At 33.4% G+C, this 20,788-nt stretch overlaps 1 protein-coding gene across 16 annotated transcripts in view; it reads left to right on the forward strand.

Moving 5' to 3' along the window:
* CNBD1 (cyclic nucleotide binding domain containing 1) overlaps window positions 1-20,788 on the forward strand; it is a 531,845-nt gene that overhangs the window by 469,035 nt on the left and 42,022 nt on the right. Inside the window, exon 13 of one of the 16 annotated variants that reach the window (XM_038579695.1) lies at window positions 8,505-8,798. The exons of the other annotated variants lie outside the window; for them this stretch is intronic. Coding sequence (XP_038435623.1) covers window positions 8,505-8,621 — 117 coding nt within the window. The 3' untranslated portion in view covers window positions 8,622-8,798. Of the gene's footprint in view, window positions 1-8,504; window positions 8,799-20,788 lie in introns of those variants that run through there. 16 annotated transcript variants of the gene reach the window in all.

Consider the following 20,788-nt stretch of genomic DNA (forward strand, 5'->3'; position numbering starts at 1 on the left):
GCTCTAAAGGAAGATACAAAAATTACAGAAACAAAGACACAAATAAGTATTCACATAATAATGTGAGAAGTTTTCTAAAGGATTCTGTAAAGAAAAAAAATTGGCATGTGAAATAAGATAAGTTTATTTAACAATTTTTCCTTTAACTTATCTGAATTTGCTTTACTATCTTAAGACTAAAAGCCAAAATCCTTAGTTATATTGAGATAATTTGTAATTTTTGATGCCATTCTGTTTAGCACTTTTGATAATCCTTATTTCTTTTTTTAATTTAATTTAATTTGTGTGAGTGTACATATATATCAAGCTCAATAAATTTTTTGTAGGGACAATTAACCATATAAGCTCTACCTGTAGAAAAATAATCCTAGATCTCAGATTCATCTATTTTTCTATCAGATTAAAACATCTTTCAAATCTGGGGTACCTGGGTGGCTCAGTCAGTTAAATGACTGACTCTTGATCTTGGCTCAGGTCTCTATCTCGTGAGCCCAACACTGGGCCTCACACATGGAGCCTACTTAAAAAATAAATCTTTCAATTCAATAGTTTAAGATTTACTTACCAAGAGCTAACTATATATGACATACCTTTCTAGTTTTAATTGTTACTTTGTTATTTTGGAACAGTTAAATGTGGAAGTTGTTCGCTATTATGAGGCCTTTGCTTTCAAAGCTGAGAATTTGTTTTAGATTTCAATATAGGATGTGGAATTCATGCAGTAGTTAACATAATTCAAAGTATTGTAAAGGAAGCAGTTATAATTCCTTATTTTTCTCTTTTCTATGGAAAAGAGTGAAATAATATTTAATGTTAATTATGTGCAACATATATTGTAATGTCTTATCTTGTATATACACAGTTTTGTGATTCTTTCTTTAATGTAAAACCTCAGGCAATATCCATGACTCTTAATATAAAGATACACATATTTCTTCAGACCAATTATAATTCAAAGGTCGTTTAAAATGGTGGCTAATGACATAGCATCTGTCTAAATTGTACATAGGCCAATAGCAAATATTATATTCAAAGGCCTAGTGTCCATTTATCAGTGGTAGGAGAATGAAAAATTCAGGGATGAGATTCACAACACTAGGACAGAACAGCTAAATCAGTTACAGGTAGAGAGGCACTTCATATAAAATGGAGAGCATGTCATTATCATAAGTCCGAAAAGAGAAGCCAGGTTTTCAAGCCCTGATGAGAAAAAAGATTTAAAGTCCACGTAGGAAGATATTTTGGCATTTCTTATTTGGTTGTTTGTTTTTTATTTAGAAATCCAACCCAAATATAGAGTAGGAGAGAAAAATTGACAGATGATATATCTCTATCTATCTATCTATCTATCTATCTATCTATCTATCATCTATCTATCTATCTATTATGCTGGATTCTGTACAGAGACGGCAAGCAGTCCAAAAGTGGATTCTCCTGATAGGCACACCTTTCAGTTTATAATTCAAGATGTATACCTTCAAGCAAAAAGTAGGAAAGGAATTTGGTCTCTGAAACCCACAATAATTTCTCCGGTACCATAAGGGACAAGTAGGTCCACAAAATAGCACCAACAGAGTATTCACATCAACAACAAAAGGACTTTCTCATCTCATCCCCATGGTGTACTAAGATACCCATGTAACCAATAAAAGTCACAAGGTTTGTAGGTACCACTTTATAAAGTCAGGATTATGTATGGACTGGTAATTACAGCAGGAGATGTAGTTTTCTGGGTAGTTTTAAATTTCTAAAAAAAATTTTGTTTCAAATTTATTGAGGTGTAATTGACATGTAAAATTTAAGATATTAAATTAAGATATTTAAAGTGTATAACATGCTGATATATGTTTATATTGTGAAAGAATTCCTTTATCTAGTTAATTAACACACCTATCCCTTCACATATTTATCTTCTTGTGTGTGTAAGAGAGAACATTTAAGCTCTACTCTTAAGAATTTTTCAATTCTACAATACAGTGTTGTCAACTATAGTGACCATGTTATATATTCATCCTCAGAACTAATTCATCTTACAGCCAAAAGTTTGTGCCCTTTGACCAAGTTCCCTGTCTTTCTCCCACCCTGCAAGTAACCACTTATCTATTGTCTGTTTCTATCAATTTGATTTTTTTTTTTTTTTAGATTTCACATATAAGTGATATCATACAAGATTTACCTTCTTCTGTCTGGCTTATCTCACCTTGCTTAATGCCCTTGAATTCTATCCATGTTGTCACAATGGCAGGATGTCTTTCTCTCTCATGGCTGAATGATATTCCACATTTATCTGTTGGTGGATGGTTAAGTTGTTTCCACATCTTGGCTATTATGAATAATACTGACGTGAATGTGGGAGCACATATATCCCTTTGATATCTTGTTTTCATTTTCTTTGGATATATACCCAGAAGTGGGATTGCCAATCATGTGGCAGTTCTGTTTTTAATTTTCTGAGGAACCCCTATATTGTTTTCTAGAATGGCTGAACCAATTCATATCCCCACCAAGAACACCTAAACATTCCTTTTGCTCTGGATCCTTGCTAACATTTGTTAAACCTTGTCTTTTTAATGATAATAATTCTAACAGCTGTGTGGTTTATATTCATTGAGGTTTTGATTTATATTCCTAATGATTAGCAATATTGAGCATCTTTTCATATAGCTCTTGGCCATTTGTAGATCTTCTCTGGAAAAACATCTATTCAGGTCCTCTGCTCATTTTTTAAATCAGATTTTTTTTGCTAGTCTTTATAATTTTGGATATTAACTCCCTATCAGATATATGATTTGCAAAGAAATAAAAGGCATCTAAATTGGAAAAGTAAAACTGCCTCTAGTTGCAGATAACATAATATATACAGAAAACCCAAAAGACTCCACCAAAACACTGTTAGAGGTAATAAACAAATTCAGTAAATTTGTAGGATATAAATCAATGTACAAAAATCAGTCTCATGTGTGTACACTAATAATGAAGTATCAGAGAAATATATTAAGAAAACAATGTCAATTTCAATTGCATCAAAAGAAATAAAATACCTAGAAATAAATTTAACCAAGGAAGTGAAAAGTCTGTACACTGAAAATTGTAAAACATTGATGAAAAATTACAGAAGACACAAATAAATGGAATGATATTCCTGCACATATATTTGAAGAATTAATATTTTTAAAATGTCTGTGTTACCCAAAGCAATCTACAAATTCAGTGCAATCCTTATCAAAATTCCAATAGCATTTTTCACACAAACAGAACAATCTTAAAATATATATGGAATCAGAAAAGACCCAAATAGCCAAAGCAATCTTTGGAAGGAAGAACAAAGTAGGAGCATCTCATTTTCTGATTTCATACTGTATTACAAAGTGATAGTAATCAAAAGAGTATTGTATTTGCATAAATACGGACACGTAGATCAAAAGAACAGAATAGAGAGCTCAGAAATAAGCCTGCATGTATGTCATCAATTAATTTATGACAAAGGAGCCAATAAAATACAATGAGGAAAGTAGGCAAGGACAAGCTTTACAATAAATGGTGTTGAGAAAAGTAGACAGCCATATGCAAAGAGCAATGAAACTGGACCACTGTCTTATACCAGATGCAAAAATCAACCCAGAATAAAGACTTGAACATAAGACCTGAAATCATGGGGATCCCTGGGTAGCGCAGCAGTTTAGCACCTGCCTTTGGCCCAGGGCGCGATCCTGGAGACCCGGGATTGAATCCCACGTCGGGCTCCCGGTGCATGGAGCCTGCTTCTCCCTCTGCCTTTGTCTCTGCCTCTCTCTCTCTCTCTCTCTAAAAATTTAAAAGACCTGAAATCATGAAAGACCTAGAAGAAAGGATAGATGGTACACTCCTTGACACCAATCTACTCAATGATTTTTTTGGATTTGACAACAAAAGCCAAGGCAACGAAAGCAAAATAAACAAGTGGGCCTATATTCAAGTAAAAAGCTTCTGTACAACAAAGAAAACCATCAACAAAATGAAAAGGAAAAAAAAAGAAAAGAATAAAAGAAAAGAAAGAAAAGAAAAGAAAAAAAGAAAAAAAGAAAAAAAAGAAAAAGAAGAAAAGAAAAGAAAAAAGAAAGAAAAGAAAAGAAAGAAAGAAAAGAAAAGAAATAAAAGAAAAGGAAAAGAAAAGAAAAGAAAAAGAAAAGAAAAGAAAAAAAAGAAAAGAAAAGAAAAGAAAGAAAAGAAAAGAAGAAAAGAAAAGAAAAGAAAAGAAAAGAAAAGAAAAGAAAAGAAAAGAAAAGAAAAGAAAAGAAAAGAAAAGAAAAGGCAACCTGCAGAATGGGAGAAGATATTTGCAAATCCAGTAAGTTTCATAACAAAACTTTGTTATGCAAGGAGAAGTGTATGAGGGATTCATAAACATTTATTAAAGAACATATGTGGGATACCTAGGTGGCCCAGTTAATTGAGCCTCTGATTCTTGATTTTGGCTCAGGTTGTGATTGGGATCGTGAGATCTGGCCCCACGTGGGGCTCCATCCTCTGCATGGAGACAGTTTGGGATTATCGCTCACTCTCCCTCTGCTTCTTCTCCATCTCCGCCTGCCCCACTCTGTCTCTCTTAAATATATAATCGAATCTTTTTAAAAAATTATATGTATTTTTACATAATCATATATAGGGCACACACATAGCCATAATATTGTGCATATATTTGTGTTTTAATTTTGCCCTGAGCTCTATGCACTTAATATATTTGCTTCATGTGTTTTGAAGATAAAAAACATAAGCCAAATTTGTAAATAAACTAAGTTCCTGAAGAAAAAAATCATTTACCCTCTGATGACCACTGATTTTCTCCATCTAGGTTTACATGAACTTAATATTATTCTTGAGAATTCAAACCCATCAATTGCTTTGCTCTCCTACACTTGCCCATATTTATCTGTAGGTGAAACTAGCTGTCATAGCTGGACTACTTTTCTGATCCTGAGCTTGACCATTTCTCAACTGCTGGTTTTGATAAAAGACATAATCATCTGGGAAATATAAATGCAGTTTCTGGAGAGAGCTGAGTCCTTCTGAGAATGATTGCCTGGTGGGCCAAGTTCTGTCATCCAGACCTGACAGGCAGTTCACACTGGAATACGTGTTTAAGGGTGTGGGAATATGCAGACAGATTTTATCCTTTGTGTTTAACTTGGCAGTCTTTGTCTTCACTGCTCACTGCATTGCTTTGTAACAATGACAACTTCTTACATGATTCACATGACTAAGTTTTTAATAGAAAACCTGCTGGTTTTCATAAGATTTGGGAAGATAAGGATGGATAGGGAGGCTGTTCTAAAGTTTTCGTCCATTTCAAACCAAGCAATAAATTTAAAAAGCTCTATGTCCAATGTGAATCGCAAATGAAGAAGTGCTGAAATGTGTTCAAAACAATTTCTAGTGCAATAGAAAAAAAAATACAAGCACTGTAATATCAGCTTCTGCATTTTATCTTTTAACTCCCCAGAATTTCTCTTTTTAATTTACTGTCCACTAAACTTATTAATTTCAAGTCCTTTCTCAGCTTGTTGCCAAGCATGGTTATGTTATTCAGATAAAAATACTGTAAGAGAGAATCAGGTTCTGATACATGCTACAACATAGATGAAGCTTAAAGACGTTCTGCTAATTGAAGTAAGCTAGATACAAAAGGATATCAGTATCGTCTGATTTCCACCTAAATGACATGCCTTAAATAGCCAGATTTTATCTTACACTCGTAGCGACAGAAGGTAGGAAAATGGTTACATGGGGCTTGAGGGTAAGCAGAATGGGAAGTGTTGTGCAGAATTTCAGTTTGAGATGATACAAAAGTATTGGGGATGGACAGTGGTGATGGTACAACAATGTGAATCTACTTAATGCCTTTGAACTGTGCACTTAAGAGAGTTAATATGGTAAATATTAGTATATTTTACCACATGGAGGAAAAAGAGAGCGAATAAAGGCATAAAACGAAAACACTTTAGACCATATGCTAATCCTCTAATTTTCAAGAAAGAAAAATTTTCTTATTTACCCATCTTCTCTGTCTTGATAATTAAAACTCACTGCCCTTAATTGAATAAGTAGTAATACCCTAAATTACCAAGTCTAACGTAACTGCAACAATAAATCAACATAACCTACTTTGAGTAGTGGTTTCAGCTCAGGTCATGATCTCAGGTTCATGATATAGAGCCCAGAGTCAGGATCCATCCATGCTAAGTGTGGGGTCCAGTTGGGATTCTCTCTTTCCCTCTCTGTCTGCCCCTGCCCCTGCTCACACATACTCGCTTCCTCTTAAATAAATAAATAAATAAATAAATAAATAAATAAAATATTTAAAAAAGAAAATATGGCAATATAGATAAAAGATAACTAGCAAACATAAAGCAGTTGGACACTGATTTCCTTGAAAATATCATATCTGTTGGTATCTGCTTCCAGCAGCAAAGAATCTGATTTATAGTCTTTGTATTTATATATTTCTGTGACATTCTGCTATTCTTTTGGCCAATGCTTTTCTTCCTTTTTACTTTTTAGTCATTATTCATTATTTAATCATTATTCATATATTTAGTCATCAGATCATAAGTTTGTGAGGTTTTTTAAAAACTTTTTAATTAAATGAGATAGTGGTATATTTAGTACTTTCATTTTTGTAGTAAAAAAAAAAAAGAAGAAGAAGAGTGAGTTGGATTCAAATCTGGGCTTTACCACTTTTGAGCTGTATGATTCAGAAGTTTTTTTAACATCTCTAAGCTTGAATTTGGGATTTCTCAACCTGTGGAACACTGGTTCCTTATGTCCCATTTGTTCAGATCTCAACGAAACAATTTATGTGACAATATATATTTTTTATTTTTTATAAATCTATATATAGTCCTGATTGTTACTTTCAATGTTAGTAGAAAAATTAATACAAATAGATCTTGAACAATTTGGATCATACTTTTAATTATCTGTTTACTGCCCTGAGATTCATTCTCTGTTTCTAATTAGTACTGTCTTATGAGAAAAATTATCCAAGTTTTAAGAAAAAGAAAATTAATGACTTTAATATGTAATTTTTTTCTTTGTACCAATTGAATGGAAAATAACCATGGGATGTTAAATGAAGAAAAAGCTTTTTAGTCCTCCACAAGAAGAAATGTGGTATAAAAATTAAATATGCTGCACACAAGAGTATAAGCATCTGAACTAAAAACAAACACAAAGTTTTGCTACAATAGATACCATATTTAATTTCTGAGGCCTGATAGAATTTCAGCTTAACTGTATGGTCTTTCAAATTAGATTATTGTCAATTTGAATATTATCGACTGTACAGTTGTTTTATGGACATTTGTTTTAATAGTTACAAAACATTTATGTTCCAACAATTAAATCTTTATCATTATATATATATATTTAAATAACATGTTATGTAATTATTCATATCGGCCCTGGACATCAACTAGAATGTTTTAATAAATGGTGCCTTAGTGTCCTCATTTAAAAATCAACCAAATAACTTCCTATCTTTCAAGGTTGCTGTGAGAGTTAAATTAGACATGGTAGGCAATCAACATAAACTCATTCCCTTTATTTATTTATAAATATCACTTACTCCCTATGGCTTTTATTTCATTCTCTGTTTTCATAAGTCAATATGAACAAAACCAAATGTAGAATGAGATGTTATTAAATTATTAATGCTGTGCTCCAGTTAGGCTAAATTTTGGCATGGTACAAATGACCCACAAGCCCTCAGTGACTTTTAGCAACAAAGATTCTATTTCTCACCCACTTGCCCAGCATAGGTTGACTGCATATCTGCATTTTGCTGGGACTCAAAAGGTTGCTCTGAAATGAAGAAAAAAAAGGTACCATGTGGGAAAGAGTGGCTCCTGAAACTTCTCCTTGGAAATGATACACCTCATGTTTTCTCTCACTATATTGACCAAAGCAAGTTACACAGCCACCTCTGCCATCATTGGGGCAGAGAAGTCTAAGCCCCTTCTAAGGAGGGACACTACAGAGAATTATTCACATGGGGAGGTTCTAAAGAGAGGTATCAAATATGTGCATGATAATACAAGCTATTCCAGTTATTATAAGAGTTTATTATCTTGGAAAATGGTAATAATCAGGCAAATCATTCCTTGCTATCTGCCTTATAGCAGTAACAGGAAGACAAACTAAATGATATATACAAAGAATTTAAGGATCCCACAGTGGGGACAAAAGACATGCTTTATAAATTAAAAGTAATAATTTCTTCTCAAATTCTTTTTTTAAATTTAAAAAAAATAATGAGCTTCATTGGAAATAATTTATAGATATGTATGTTGACTTTATTTAATAGAAAATTATGTATAAATTAGATTTTTAGATTTTGCTTAAGTGAAAATTCTGCCTTTAAAGTTTTAAAAGAGATTTTCTCTGAAATTTGTAACGTGCATTTTGTTAGAAGTTTCAAAGTTTAGGGATTATAAGATTAATTACTTTTAATAATCTTTTCTTTCTAGGATAAAACAATGAAAAACTCCTTGTATTATAATGGAATTATTCCAGGCTTTGGAAAATGGAACCATTACAGGATCAGCATTCCTAGAAATCTCAAGGATACTCTAGTCAGTTACTAAAGATACCAACTCATAAGAAGCTGGAGATTTCTGCATGGATTATTAATTTTTTTGTTATTCATTTGAAAATCTCTATAATGGCCTACTCAATTACCTTATAATTCTATTTCTTTGCAGACCAGCTTCCTGCAGACCAGCTTCCTATTCATATAAATAAATTCCTATCAATACATTTTAGATTAGACAACTGAATTTCCTTTCTATTCTTTTTTTGTATTGGGTTTCTCTTTATTAGGGTTTTATATCATAAAAGGAGTTTAAAATATCTTCCATAACAATTTTTAGAAGATCAGAAATTTTTAAATAATATTTCTGACATCTAAATCCCAATTAGCATATTTAAATTAAATATCATGCCTTGGCTCATTAAATTAGGTGTAAAAATGAAACAAAAGAAGGAAGCTTATTTTTGCTTTTCAAAACCTATGAAACAATAGTTTTATTACCATTTTAAACTCATTTTATGCATATTAAAAGCATATAAAACTCGTTTTATGCATTAAGATGGCTCAGTCCATTTGGACTTCTATAACAAAATGCTACAGACTGGATGGGCTTATAGACAAGAGAAATTTATTTCTGACAGTTTGGGAGGCTGGGAAGTCCAAGATCAAGTTGGTCATGTTCTGGTGAGGATTCTTTTTCTGTCCATAGCCCTCATCTTCGCCTCTGTCCCCATGTGGTGGAAGCAGTTAGAGGGAGCTCTAGGATCTCTGTAATAAAAGCACTAATCCCATTTATAAAGATTCCACTTTTGATTTAGGCATCCCCCACAGGCCATACTTCCTAATATCATCACATTGGGCATTAGGATTTCAATATATGAATTTTGTAGGGACATATACATTCAAACAACAATAAAAACAAATAGAATTTCTACCCAATATATTTTCAAAAAAAAAAAACCCACAAAGGCAAAAGTGTACATGATTCTAAAATAGCCTATTCAAAAGTTTATAGCTATATAACTTCTCAATCATGAGCATATAATTTTTAAATTTTTTGGTTACTGAATTCTTTGCTGGTAATCAGTCTGTTCAGATTTTCTATTTCCTCCTGTTTCAGTTTTGGTAGGCTATATATTTCTAGAAATGTATCCATTTCTTCTAGGTTGCCTAAATTGTTGTCATGTAATTTTTAATAATATTCTCTTACAATCCTTTGTATGTCTGAGATGTCAATTGTTATTTCTCTTCTTTCATTTCTAATTTTATTTGAATTCTCTCTCTCTCTTGTTTTTGCTTTATTTTGTTCTGTTTATGAGTCTGGCTAAAGGTTTATCAATTTTCTTGATCTTTTCAAAGAACCAACTCCTGGTTTCATTGATTTTTTGTATTGTTTTTTTGTTTTGTTTTGTTTTTTTCTTTTACTTTCTATTTTGTTTATTTCTGATCTAATCTTTATTATTTCCTTCCTTCCACTGCTTTTGGGGTCTGTTTGTTCTTGTTTTACTAATTCCTATAGATTTAAGGTTAGATTTTTTATTTGAGATTTTTCTTGCTTCTTGCTATATAATCTTTCCTCTGTGCAGCTTATGCTGAATCCCACAGACCTTGGACCATTGTATTTTCTTTATTTGTTTCCATATATTATTTGATTTCCTCTTTGATTTCTTGGTTGAGTCATTCACTGTTTAGTGGCATGTTATTTAACTTCCATGTATTTGTGATCTTTCTAGATTTTTTTTTGTGTGTGTGTGTGTGGTTGATTTTAGTTTCACAGTATTGTGGTCAGCAAAGATGCATAGTATGACTTTGCTCTTTATGAATTTGTTGATATACTTGTTTTATGCACTACTACGCGATCTATTCTGGAGAATGTCTGATGTGCACTTGAAAAGAATGTGTATCTTGCTATTTTAGGAATTTTTCTGAATATATCTGTTAGATTCATCTGGTCCAATCTGTCATTCAAAGCCACTGTTTCCTTGTTGGTTTTCTGTTTGCAAGATCTACCCATTGATGTAATTGGGGTGTTAAAGTCCCCCACTATTATTGTGTTACTATCAATTTATGTCTTTTTTAAATTTTTATTTATTTATGATAGTCACACAGAGAGAGAGAGAGAAAGAAAGAGAGAGGCAGAGACATAGGCAGAGGGAGAAGCAGGCTCCGTGCACCGGGAGCCCGACATGGGATTCGATCCTGGGTCTCCAGGATCGCGCCCTGGGCCAAAGGCAGGCGCTAAACCGCTGCGCCACCCAGGGATCCCTCAATTTATGTCTTTATGTTAGTAGCTGCTTTTTGTATTTAGTGCTCCCATGTTGGGTGTGTAAATATTTACCATTGTTATATCTTCTTGTTGAATTGTTCCCTTTATGATTATGTAGTATCCTTCTTTGTCTCTTGTTACACTGGTTTTTTTTTTTTATTTCTATTTATTTATTTTTTTACAGTGGTTGTTTTAAAGTCTTTTTTTTCTCTGATATAAGAATTGCTACCATGGCTTTCTTTTCACTGCCATAAGTTCTTGTAGGTAGCATATAGATGGGTCTTGCTTTTTTATCCATTCCATCTTGTCTTTTGCTTGATGCATTTAGTCCATTTACATTCAAAGCAATTTTTGGTAGGTATGTACTTATTGCCATTTGTTACTTGTTTTACAGTTGTTTTTATAGTTCTTATCTTTCGTTTCTTTTCTTGCTCTATTGTTGGCTTTCCTTAGTGATATACTTGGATTCCTTTTATTTTTTGCATACCTATTACTGGTTTTTGATTTGTGGTTATCATTATGTTTATATACAACATGTTATGCATGTAACAGTCCATATTAAGTTGATGGCCCTTTAAGTTTGAACCCATTCTAAAAACACTAAATTTTCACCTCTCTTTCTATTACATTTTAGGTATATAGTGTAATACTTTAAACATCCTTTTATTTTGTGAATTCCCCCCATACACACAAACACACACACAAACACACATACTTATATGTATATACTTAATTTTAGTGCTTTTATACTTTCTACTTTTCTTACCCCTGCTTTTGGTCTTTCCTTTTATTCAAAGAATCCCCTTTAATATTTCTGGTGAGGTTGGTTTAGTGGTGATGAATTCCTTTACCTTTTGTTTACCTAGGAAACTCCTTATCTCCTATTCTGAATGATAGCCTTGATGGATAGAATATTTTTGGTTGCAGGGTTTTTTTCTTTTGGTACTTTGTATATAACTAACATGCTACTTTCTTCTGGCCTGCAAAATTTCTGCTGAAAAATCAGTTGATAGATTTATGGAGTTTACCTTGTGTGTAAGTATTTTATTCTCTCTTGCAGCTTTTAAAATTTTCTTTATCACTACTTTTTGCCATTTTAATTTCTATGTGTCTTAGTGTGGAACTCCTTGGCCTAATTTTCTTGGGTCCTCTCTCTGCCTCTTAGATCTGAATTTCTATTTCCTTCTCTAGATTAGGGCAGTTTTCAACTATTATTTCTTCAAATAAATTCTCTGCTCCCTTTTCTCTCTCTTCTCTTTCTGGTATTCCTATAATGTGAATGTTGTTAACACTTGATAGTATTGCTGGGTTCACTTAATCTATTTTCATTTTTTATTATCTTTTTTCTTTCTCCTGTTCAGTGTGATTGTTTTCCATTACTTTGTCTTCCAGATCACTGACCCATTCTTCTGCTTCCTCTAGTTTACTATTTATTATATCTAGTGTATTTTTAATTTCAGTTATTGAGTTCTTCATCTCTGATTGGTTCATTTTTATGTTTTCCACCCTTTTCTCGTCTAGTGAGTATCTTTATGACCAGTACATTAAATTTTCTATCAGACATTCTTATCTCCATTTTATTTAGCTCTCTTGATGTGATTTTGTCCTGTTAATTTATTGGAGACATATTCCTCTGTCTCCTCATTTTGTCTAATTCTATTTATCCGTTTCTATGTGTTAAGAAAGTCAGCTGTGTCTCCTAATCTTGAAAGTAGTGGCCTTATGAAGAAGAGGTCTCTTTTTTTCCTAAATATTTTATGTATTAATTCATGAGAGACACACAGAGAGAGGCAGAGACATAGTCAGAGTCAGAGGGAGAAGCAGACTCCCTATGGGGAGCCTGATGCAGGATTCGATCCCATGACCCGGGAATCACAACCTGAGCTGAAGGCAAACATTCAATCACTTGGTCCCCCAAGAAGGGGTCTTATGGTGTCCTGCAGTGCAATATCTCCTGTTCACCAGGCCCTGGAACTTCACGGATATCTTCTCTGTCTGTTGCATGCTATCCTACTATTGTGACTGAGCCATTTTGCCTTCAGTCCAAGCTTTCTTTGCTTGTTGTGGGCAAAATTTGGTCCCTTTGCTATTAATTGGCCAGTCTGGTGCTGCCTTCAGCTTGAATTGGGTCAGATGAGATGTTTGCTAGAGCTGTGGTTTTACAGGGCATTCTCTGTGTTGCCCTCTGAGAGGCTTTCACTGATGAATGAGGCCTTTAATCAGACCATTTGTCTGCCCCAAGCCATTGCTGGGACTATAGTTGGATTGATGTGTGTGGTATCTTCCCCATTTCTTGGGGCATAAGTCTCTTTAGAACGGTACCAATCCCGTTGGGGCTGCTTGAACAGTGCTATGCTTGTGGTACTGCTTTGGATTGATTTCTGCCAGAGGCAGGTTGAAGAAACTCAAAGGCCAGACAGGCTGTTAGCAATCTAGGTGGAGTGTTCCCACTGTGCTTATTCCCACAGGTGTCCGTGTATCTAGGCTGGGGGGAAAGGGGAGGGAAATGATGTCCACCAACCTGTTTGTTCTTGAAGAAGTCTCCAAAATATTCCTGCCATTCCAGCACATTTTCTGAGGTTAGTAAATAAATTTCCTTCCTGTATACCCTAGGAATTTTTTAAACTGCTGCTTCCATGCTGTATTTCAGCTGGACTGTTTGTTATGCTGTCTTTCTAAGGGCAGGGCATCAATTTCCTGTTGCCCTCCAGCTCTCCCAGAGCTGAGATGCTGATTTTAACATTCCAGGTGTTGAGCCCCACTTATTGTCTGACAAAGTTAAGCCCCTCTGGTTTTCAAAGCCAGAAATTATGAGGATTCATCTTTCTAATGCAGGTCCCTGTGCCTAGAATGCCCAGTGTGGGGTCTGTTCCTCTTCCTTTTCCATGCTTGTGTTCTCCCTCCCTCCCATAGACAGAATAGAGTCAGCTTGGTTCCTGATCAAGTCTCTCCCTTCTTACGATTTTCAGTGGCCATTTCTCTATCTTTTGCTGGTCTGTTCTCCAGTCTTCACATTATTTTCTGAGTTATTCACACGGATTTCGGGTGTTATCTAGTTATATTCATGGGAAGAGATGAGTTTAGGATCCTCCTACTCTGCCATCCTTCCCAGACATATCATCACTATTTTGATGTTTTTTTCTTGAATGCCATCAGTCCTTCTAATTCCTATAATATCTACTATAGTGGAGCCTACAAAGTAATCCTGTGACATCTTTCATAGCTTAAGTACTTAATGCTCAAACTTATTTTCTCTGATAATATTTGATTTATGCTTCCTAGTAATAATTTATTCATACAGTATCTGAAAACCTCTAACATAAGCAGAAATAATGATGGAAATGAAACAGTATATTCAAAATATCAGATATATAAAAGCCTCAGTTGGTTCCTCACCCCTAGATAGAGGCAAGGAATTGATAAATTCAGTGCAGATTTTGGAAGTAAGTTTCACACGATGCCTCAATTATCTAATAGAACATTTTAAAACACCATTTCAATGCCTTCAAATATTTTCAAATACAAAATAATTACAAATGATTCAAAAATTTGCAACCAAAAAGACACAGCATAGGGGATATAGTTAATCATATTATAATATTTTATGGTGATATATGTTAACTACACTTGTGGTGAGAGTAGTGTAATGTATAGAGAATTTAAATCATTATATTATACACTTGAAACTAATGTAACATTATGTATCAACTACACTCAAATAAAAAAATTAAAACACAAAATTTTCCACCTAAGCAAACTGTTAATTTGACCTAGAAGTTGCATCACCAAACTTTCATAAGCAGTAAAAATACAATATTTCACAACTTCAAAATATTTAGAATTATTATAATTTATAAATCATTCAAAAAACATTTATGTGTTTAATACCTACCAGGCATTGAACGAAGGATAGGAGATTAAAATAAAGTTAAAATATGGTCCCTTCTCTTAGGGTTAATCCAGACTTGGAAAAAAAACACATATAAGTAAAATTCATAATTATGTGAATGCAAATGCAAACATAAATATATGCTAAGTATGATGGTGTTATCCATAAAACAGTGATCAAACAATTAAATTTTTCAGGGGAGGCTTCATATAGTAACACACAAGAGTTGAGTTCTTATGAGAAAATAACCATTTTTTTCCCAAACAGATCTAAGCAAGAAAGACTTTCCAGACAAAGAGGATGAATGGCATTGCAATAGCCTGAAAAGGCAGAGTATGAGATGTATTTCAGGATCTATAATTAAGCATGCCTAAACTGATAGCATTCATGAGTGTGATAAAATGTCAGAAAGTGATGTGGTAAGTGGTAAGTGAGATCAAGATCAGCTTCGTGTGTGTGCTGCCAATGCAGTTGGAAAGGGCCTTATGCTTTGAAAACCCTGTGCCTGGCTTAATGCTTTTCATCACTATCTTTGGTTTCTTAATAATTTATGAACAAGAGATCCCACATTTTCATTTTTCATTGGGCTTACAAATTATGTATCTGGTTCCTTAGTAAAATCTACCTCATGACTAAACATATTTGCCAACATATGGCTTGAGATTTTTGTCCTATGAGGCCTACAAGACATGGAATAGTTTTAATGTAGGGAAATGTTTAAGGTAGGAAAATAAATATAACATTTATATTTTAGGATGATCACACCAGTGATCTAGAGGCAAGTACATAAGACAACAATAACTATAGCCTAAGTGAAATACGATGAGTGTTTGAACAAAGCAATGTTACACATTTGGATAAAAAGATATAGATTCAGAGATATTCAAGAGAAAACAAATGAAAGTACTTGGGACAGTTATAGGGAGAGAGGAACAAGAGGAATCTACTGTTTCTAACAAATTGCGTTCACAGATTTTAACCATTTAACAGCCTGTGATGCAAAAATTTAATTTTTGTGTCCTTACCTCTTCTAATGATACAAGCATTAAATCCTATCTCTGTCTTCTATCTATCCACCCACATGTAACTCTGATAAAGGACACTCCACACTGTGACACCATGGAAGCCATATATATTCTGAATCTTGCAGGAACTCAAACTTGTTCCAGTTGCAGATTTTAATTCCTTTTGGAGAATTTGAATTAGAGGTAAAGATGGAGTTAGACACAAAAACAGAAGTACATTATATATAAAAGACTTGTGTGCGTTGTGTTTGTGTATACATAGATAGATATGATAGGTTTTTGGAGGGTTTTTTTCTTGCATGTCTTGTTAAACTGAAGAGTGTCCCTCTTCTATCAAAGTCAAATACACAAATACATCCACTTTTGTTCTGCAACCCACTCCTATAACTCAGTCAAATAGTTCTTCCTTTGGTTATTCTCTCTTTTCTTCATTATCAATATCTTCCTCCATACTAGATAATCCACATCAATATACAAGCTTGTAATATTCCAAATCTTCCTTACTACAACCATAACATCCCTCATTGCCACTTATTAACTCTCAGCTAATTTTGCTATTCACAAAATCTCTTCCTTGACACTGTCTCCAGTCCTCAAACTCCCATTCACTTCTTTATATTATGAAATATTCAAACTCATGAATACAGGTAGAAGAACAGCATAAGGGACATCTGTAGGCTCTCTACTTTGATTTAATAAAAAATCAAATAATAACAGTTATTTCCAATAGAATTAGAACCAATAGCTAATGGGAAAGGATAGTCATATTGAAGAATTATGTAAAATTATATATATCATTTTTATACACTTTTGTGTGTGTGTGTGTATATATATATATATATATATATATATATATGTGTGTGTGTGTTAAACCCTATAATCTTTTTTCTTTTTTTAATTTGATTGATTGATTGATTGATTGATTCATTTATAGAAGGGGACAGAGAGGGAGATGAAAGCAGAGGGAGAGAGAGGGAGAATCTTAAGTAGGCTCCACACCCAGCACAGAACCTGACACAGGGCTTGATCTCACAACTCTGAGATCCTGACCTGAACCAAAGTCAAGAATCTGACACTTAACCAACTGAGCCACCCAGGCGTCTCTCAAATTTTTATCTCAATTCTAGTTAGATAATGTACAGTTAATATTGGTTTGGGGAATAGATTTCAGTGAGCCTTCAAATAGATTAATTCACTCAATCTTCTCAACCATATCAAGGTCTTTCCTTCATTATTCTCTACTTCACAGATAAGGAAATGGGCACACATGGAGGTTAGTGTTTCAATACATATTTTACAATGTCCCTTTGTGTTTGTCAATTTGTTTTTGATGAGAAGTATAAGGAAAAGTCCAAGCCATAATAAACCAACAAATAGATATTTACTTTGTTAATCTTCAGTATGCTTCTAAATGAAGACAGTTTCTGGCTATATCATGCAATCTCATCATCATTGTAGAAAAGAAATTTTCTTAGCAGTTGCTGGAAGAAGTTCATGATCCTCCACCACTGTCTTCAAAGTTTGGACTTGTGTTTGAACTGAAAATACTGGAGGCCTTTAGTAGCATGCTACTGCTCTTTTGTTTTAATTTTTTTTATAGTGTTCTGCTTCATACGTTCCCTTTATAAATAATGCAGCCTTGGGTACAGTTCTTTTAAATCTTTCATGCTTATAAAACCATGAAAATATATCAGATCATGTACAAATTGCTATCTGAAGGTGCTTTTTAAGCTCTTGTCTTATAAATGAAATAAGATACAAGAGTTATGTCTGTTCACATAAATAGAGAATATTGACAGTATGAAGTGATTTGAATTACCATGAAATCATAGAATTATAAGATAATAGATCTATAAGGTCCTTGAAAAATCTTCTGTTCAAGCTGCCTGCCTTTAGGCAGGTAAACGTCTGAAATACTTTGTGAAAACATTCTTCTAGCCTCTTTCTGAATATCTCCAAGCAGGAAAAACTCCAAAACTCACCACAGCCCCTCATTTGAATGATTAATGGTTAAAAAGGAGGAAAAATTACTTATGTACAATTAAAATTGACCCCAATTTCTATTAAAAGACTATTCATTTTTTCCTCTGTAGACTAAAAAGCAAGTCTTCTCGTGTTTCTTCTTTGGACTTTTTATTTCCTTTTTGGTCATTTTGTTATTGTCACTCTAAGTCATTTGGTAATGTTTTAAATGAAATATCCAAAATTGAAATTTTTACTTGTCAATTATTTTGTAGAATAATGCTGCACAGTAATATTGTTGCTTAACCATATGCATTATGGTAATTTTAAGTAAAATTTAATTGAATTTTGCTATTTTTTATATATCCCCTTCTCTTTTGTGTAACCTTAGTGTCCCCACCATATTAATCATAATTTTATGATCTCTTACTCAGAGATCAGGAAATCTTTTCCTTTGGCAGAGCTTTAATTAATTATTTTCCTTTCACAAAGGGTCAATAATAATAAAAAGAATTTTGTCATTTTTTCCTAGCATGTAATTTTTTTTCAATATGCAATTACTCTTCTCTTTTTTGATGTTTATTTAACATTAATTTTTTGAATTTTTCATGATTAAGTACTTGTTCTCTCTGTTTCTAAATCCCATGAAATTCTTTCATGGCAATTTTCATATTTTCAATGAATTCTTCAGCTTAAGAATCTTGTCCTTCCTGGAAATCTTTATAAATAGGATTTTTTTACACTCTGTGACAGGAGACTGTCCATTTATTGACATAAGAAAGACAAAGTAAATTTAGAAATCAGGTAGGTAAAGCTTCATAATTTCCTCCAAAATATGATTGCAGAAAAAAGATCCTAATTTGTGTCTATTCTATGTTTTTGTGTTTATATTGTAACTATTTCTGATATATGAATTTTATGATCATGAAATATTCACACAGATGAAGTAGTAATGCTCTTTTGAACTTAAAAGAGATTGAAATGCCTTCATGGAGAACCTTTGAAGTACATTATCAAATCTTTAACCTAGGCAGGAAGTAAATTGATACTCAATTTCCAGCAACGTATTGAAGTAGGCAATCAAAATTTGGAGGCCTTAAAGTTGTACTTTGAAGTTTAAGGAGATTACTGGAAGCAAATAAAGATCAGAATATCTCTGTCCATCTTAAAGCAACATGCAAATAAGCTGGAGTTCAGAAATGCTACTCTTAATATCTGCCTCTTAAGTTCAATTTCAGTTTCTTAAATCTTCCCTTTACTTTTTCAGTTGTATGTTCCTTTCATGTTTTCTTATTTTCTATGTCTATTTTTATCCTTGACATAGCCTTCTAGCCTCAACATTCTTGGCTTGGTGTAGTGAAAGCAAGAGCTTCTGTCTCCTTACTTTCTCCTCAGACAGCAAGAAGAGGGCAGTGTTCTCATAATTAAGTCACATAGATGAAGACCTCCAGGATCCTAGTGTAGGGCTAGGGATATAATTTCTGCTTAAGATGAGTTACATGGACAGCAGCATATGCTGGCTATATTACTAAAGAGTAAACAGAAGCGGCTCTGTGTTGAACAAAACCAGGCCTCCTATTAAGCAGAATTGAAATGCTCTCAAGATAAATAGACCTCAATCATAATAAAAAATAATTTTTAACCAAACAGAAAGTTATTTGTCTACTTATCTTTATGAATTGTGTATTTTAACTGTCTTTAATATGCCCATCTCTGGGCTTGTTGGAGCATAACATGGAAATGGTTTGGAATCTGCACTTGGAAAACAATGTAAAAAGGAAATTGTTTTACTAATAAATGATAGCACTCAAACAGACAGCATTCTAATTCTTACCACTTGAATTCCATACTATTCTTACATTTGTTTTACATTTTTTTCTTTATGTTTGCCCCCTCCCTCTTCCAATTGACTTTAGGAAGTTCCTATTGAATATTTCCACATAGTTGTTACACAGGTAGGGCAAGCTCAATGTATTGAAAACTAAGTTTGCAACTTTCTTCTGAAAATTATATCTTCATCCTGTGTTTTGTAGTTCAGCTAGTGACATCATCACTATGCATTCCAATGTACTCCTTTTTGTTTGTTTTGTTTTGTTTTGTTTGTTCTCAAGTTAAAATTCTTGGAAAAAACACAGTCAAATTCATATCAGATATACCTAGGGTCAAAAAAATGTGGCCAAGACATGCTATAAAAATTTTAAATAGAGATAGTGAATGATGTTCCAGAAGTTTGGAATGGTATCGGGCTGATAAATCAATTAATGTCATCTACTATTGGAGTCCTAATAGAAAAAGGTAATTTCACCAAGACAAGGAAGAGTAGGTTTCAGGAAGAAGAGTAGGTTTCAGAGAAAGATGGAGAATTTAGTGTGGGATAAGTTGGGTTTTCAGTTTCCATGTAAAAACAAATGGGTCTCAAGGAGGACACTAGATATATAAATTCAGAATATTCAAGATGGAGATTAGGGAGTTGAATTAGTGAAATCTCTGTAAATTGCATGAACTACATTAGGAAAGAAGCTTATAAAAATCCAGTGGGAGAGTGGTAGGAATGCAGTTATGCTTTAGGAACAATGAGAACCTAAAACACAAATGGCCCAAGGACTCTCCATACCCATATTCCATTTCAGATTTTCTTTGTATGAAAATCATTCTGGGAAAGTTTTCTTTGGCAGATTGTATTTTTCTAAATGGCCATCAATGTAGATACCATCCTACATGTTTTTTTTTAATAAGGTAAAACTGAGACTCTCCCATCAATATATAATGTCTATGTTCCCTCTCCTTGAATGTGGGGGGCTTTTTGCAACTGCTTTGATCAAAAGAATGAAGCAAAAATGATACAACATTATTAGAGAGGATAGGTCAAAAGTGATGACTTCCATGTGACATTTTTTGCTCTTTCAAAATATGTACCTTGGGAACTCCGAGCCAACATATAAAAGAAGCTTGGAAGATTTGCCACTTTGGACAGAGATCCAAAGAGATTCAGCTATTCAAATCTTCTCAGAGCAGGTTCCTGACGTATGCATAACAAATCTTTAAGGTAAACCTAGCAATGGCCACCCTATAACTTTAAC

This window comes from Canis lupus, chromosome 29, assembly GCF_011100685.1.
Source record: "Canis lupus familiaris isolate Mischka breed German Shepherd chromosome 29, alternate assembly UU_Cfam_GSD_1.0, whole genome shotgun sequence".
NCBI lineage: Eukaryota > Metazoa > Chordata > Mammalia > Carnivora > Canidae > Canis > Canis lupus.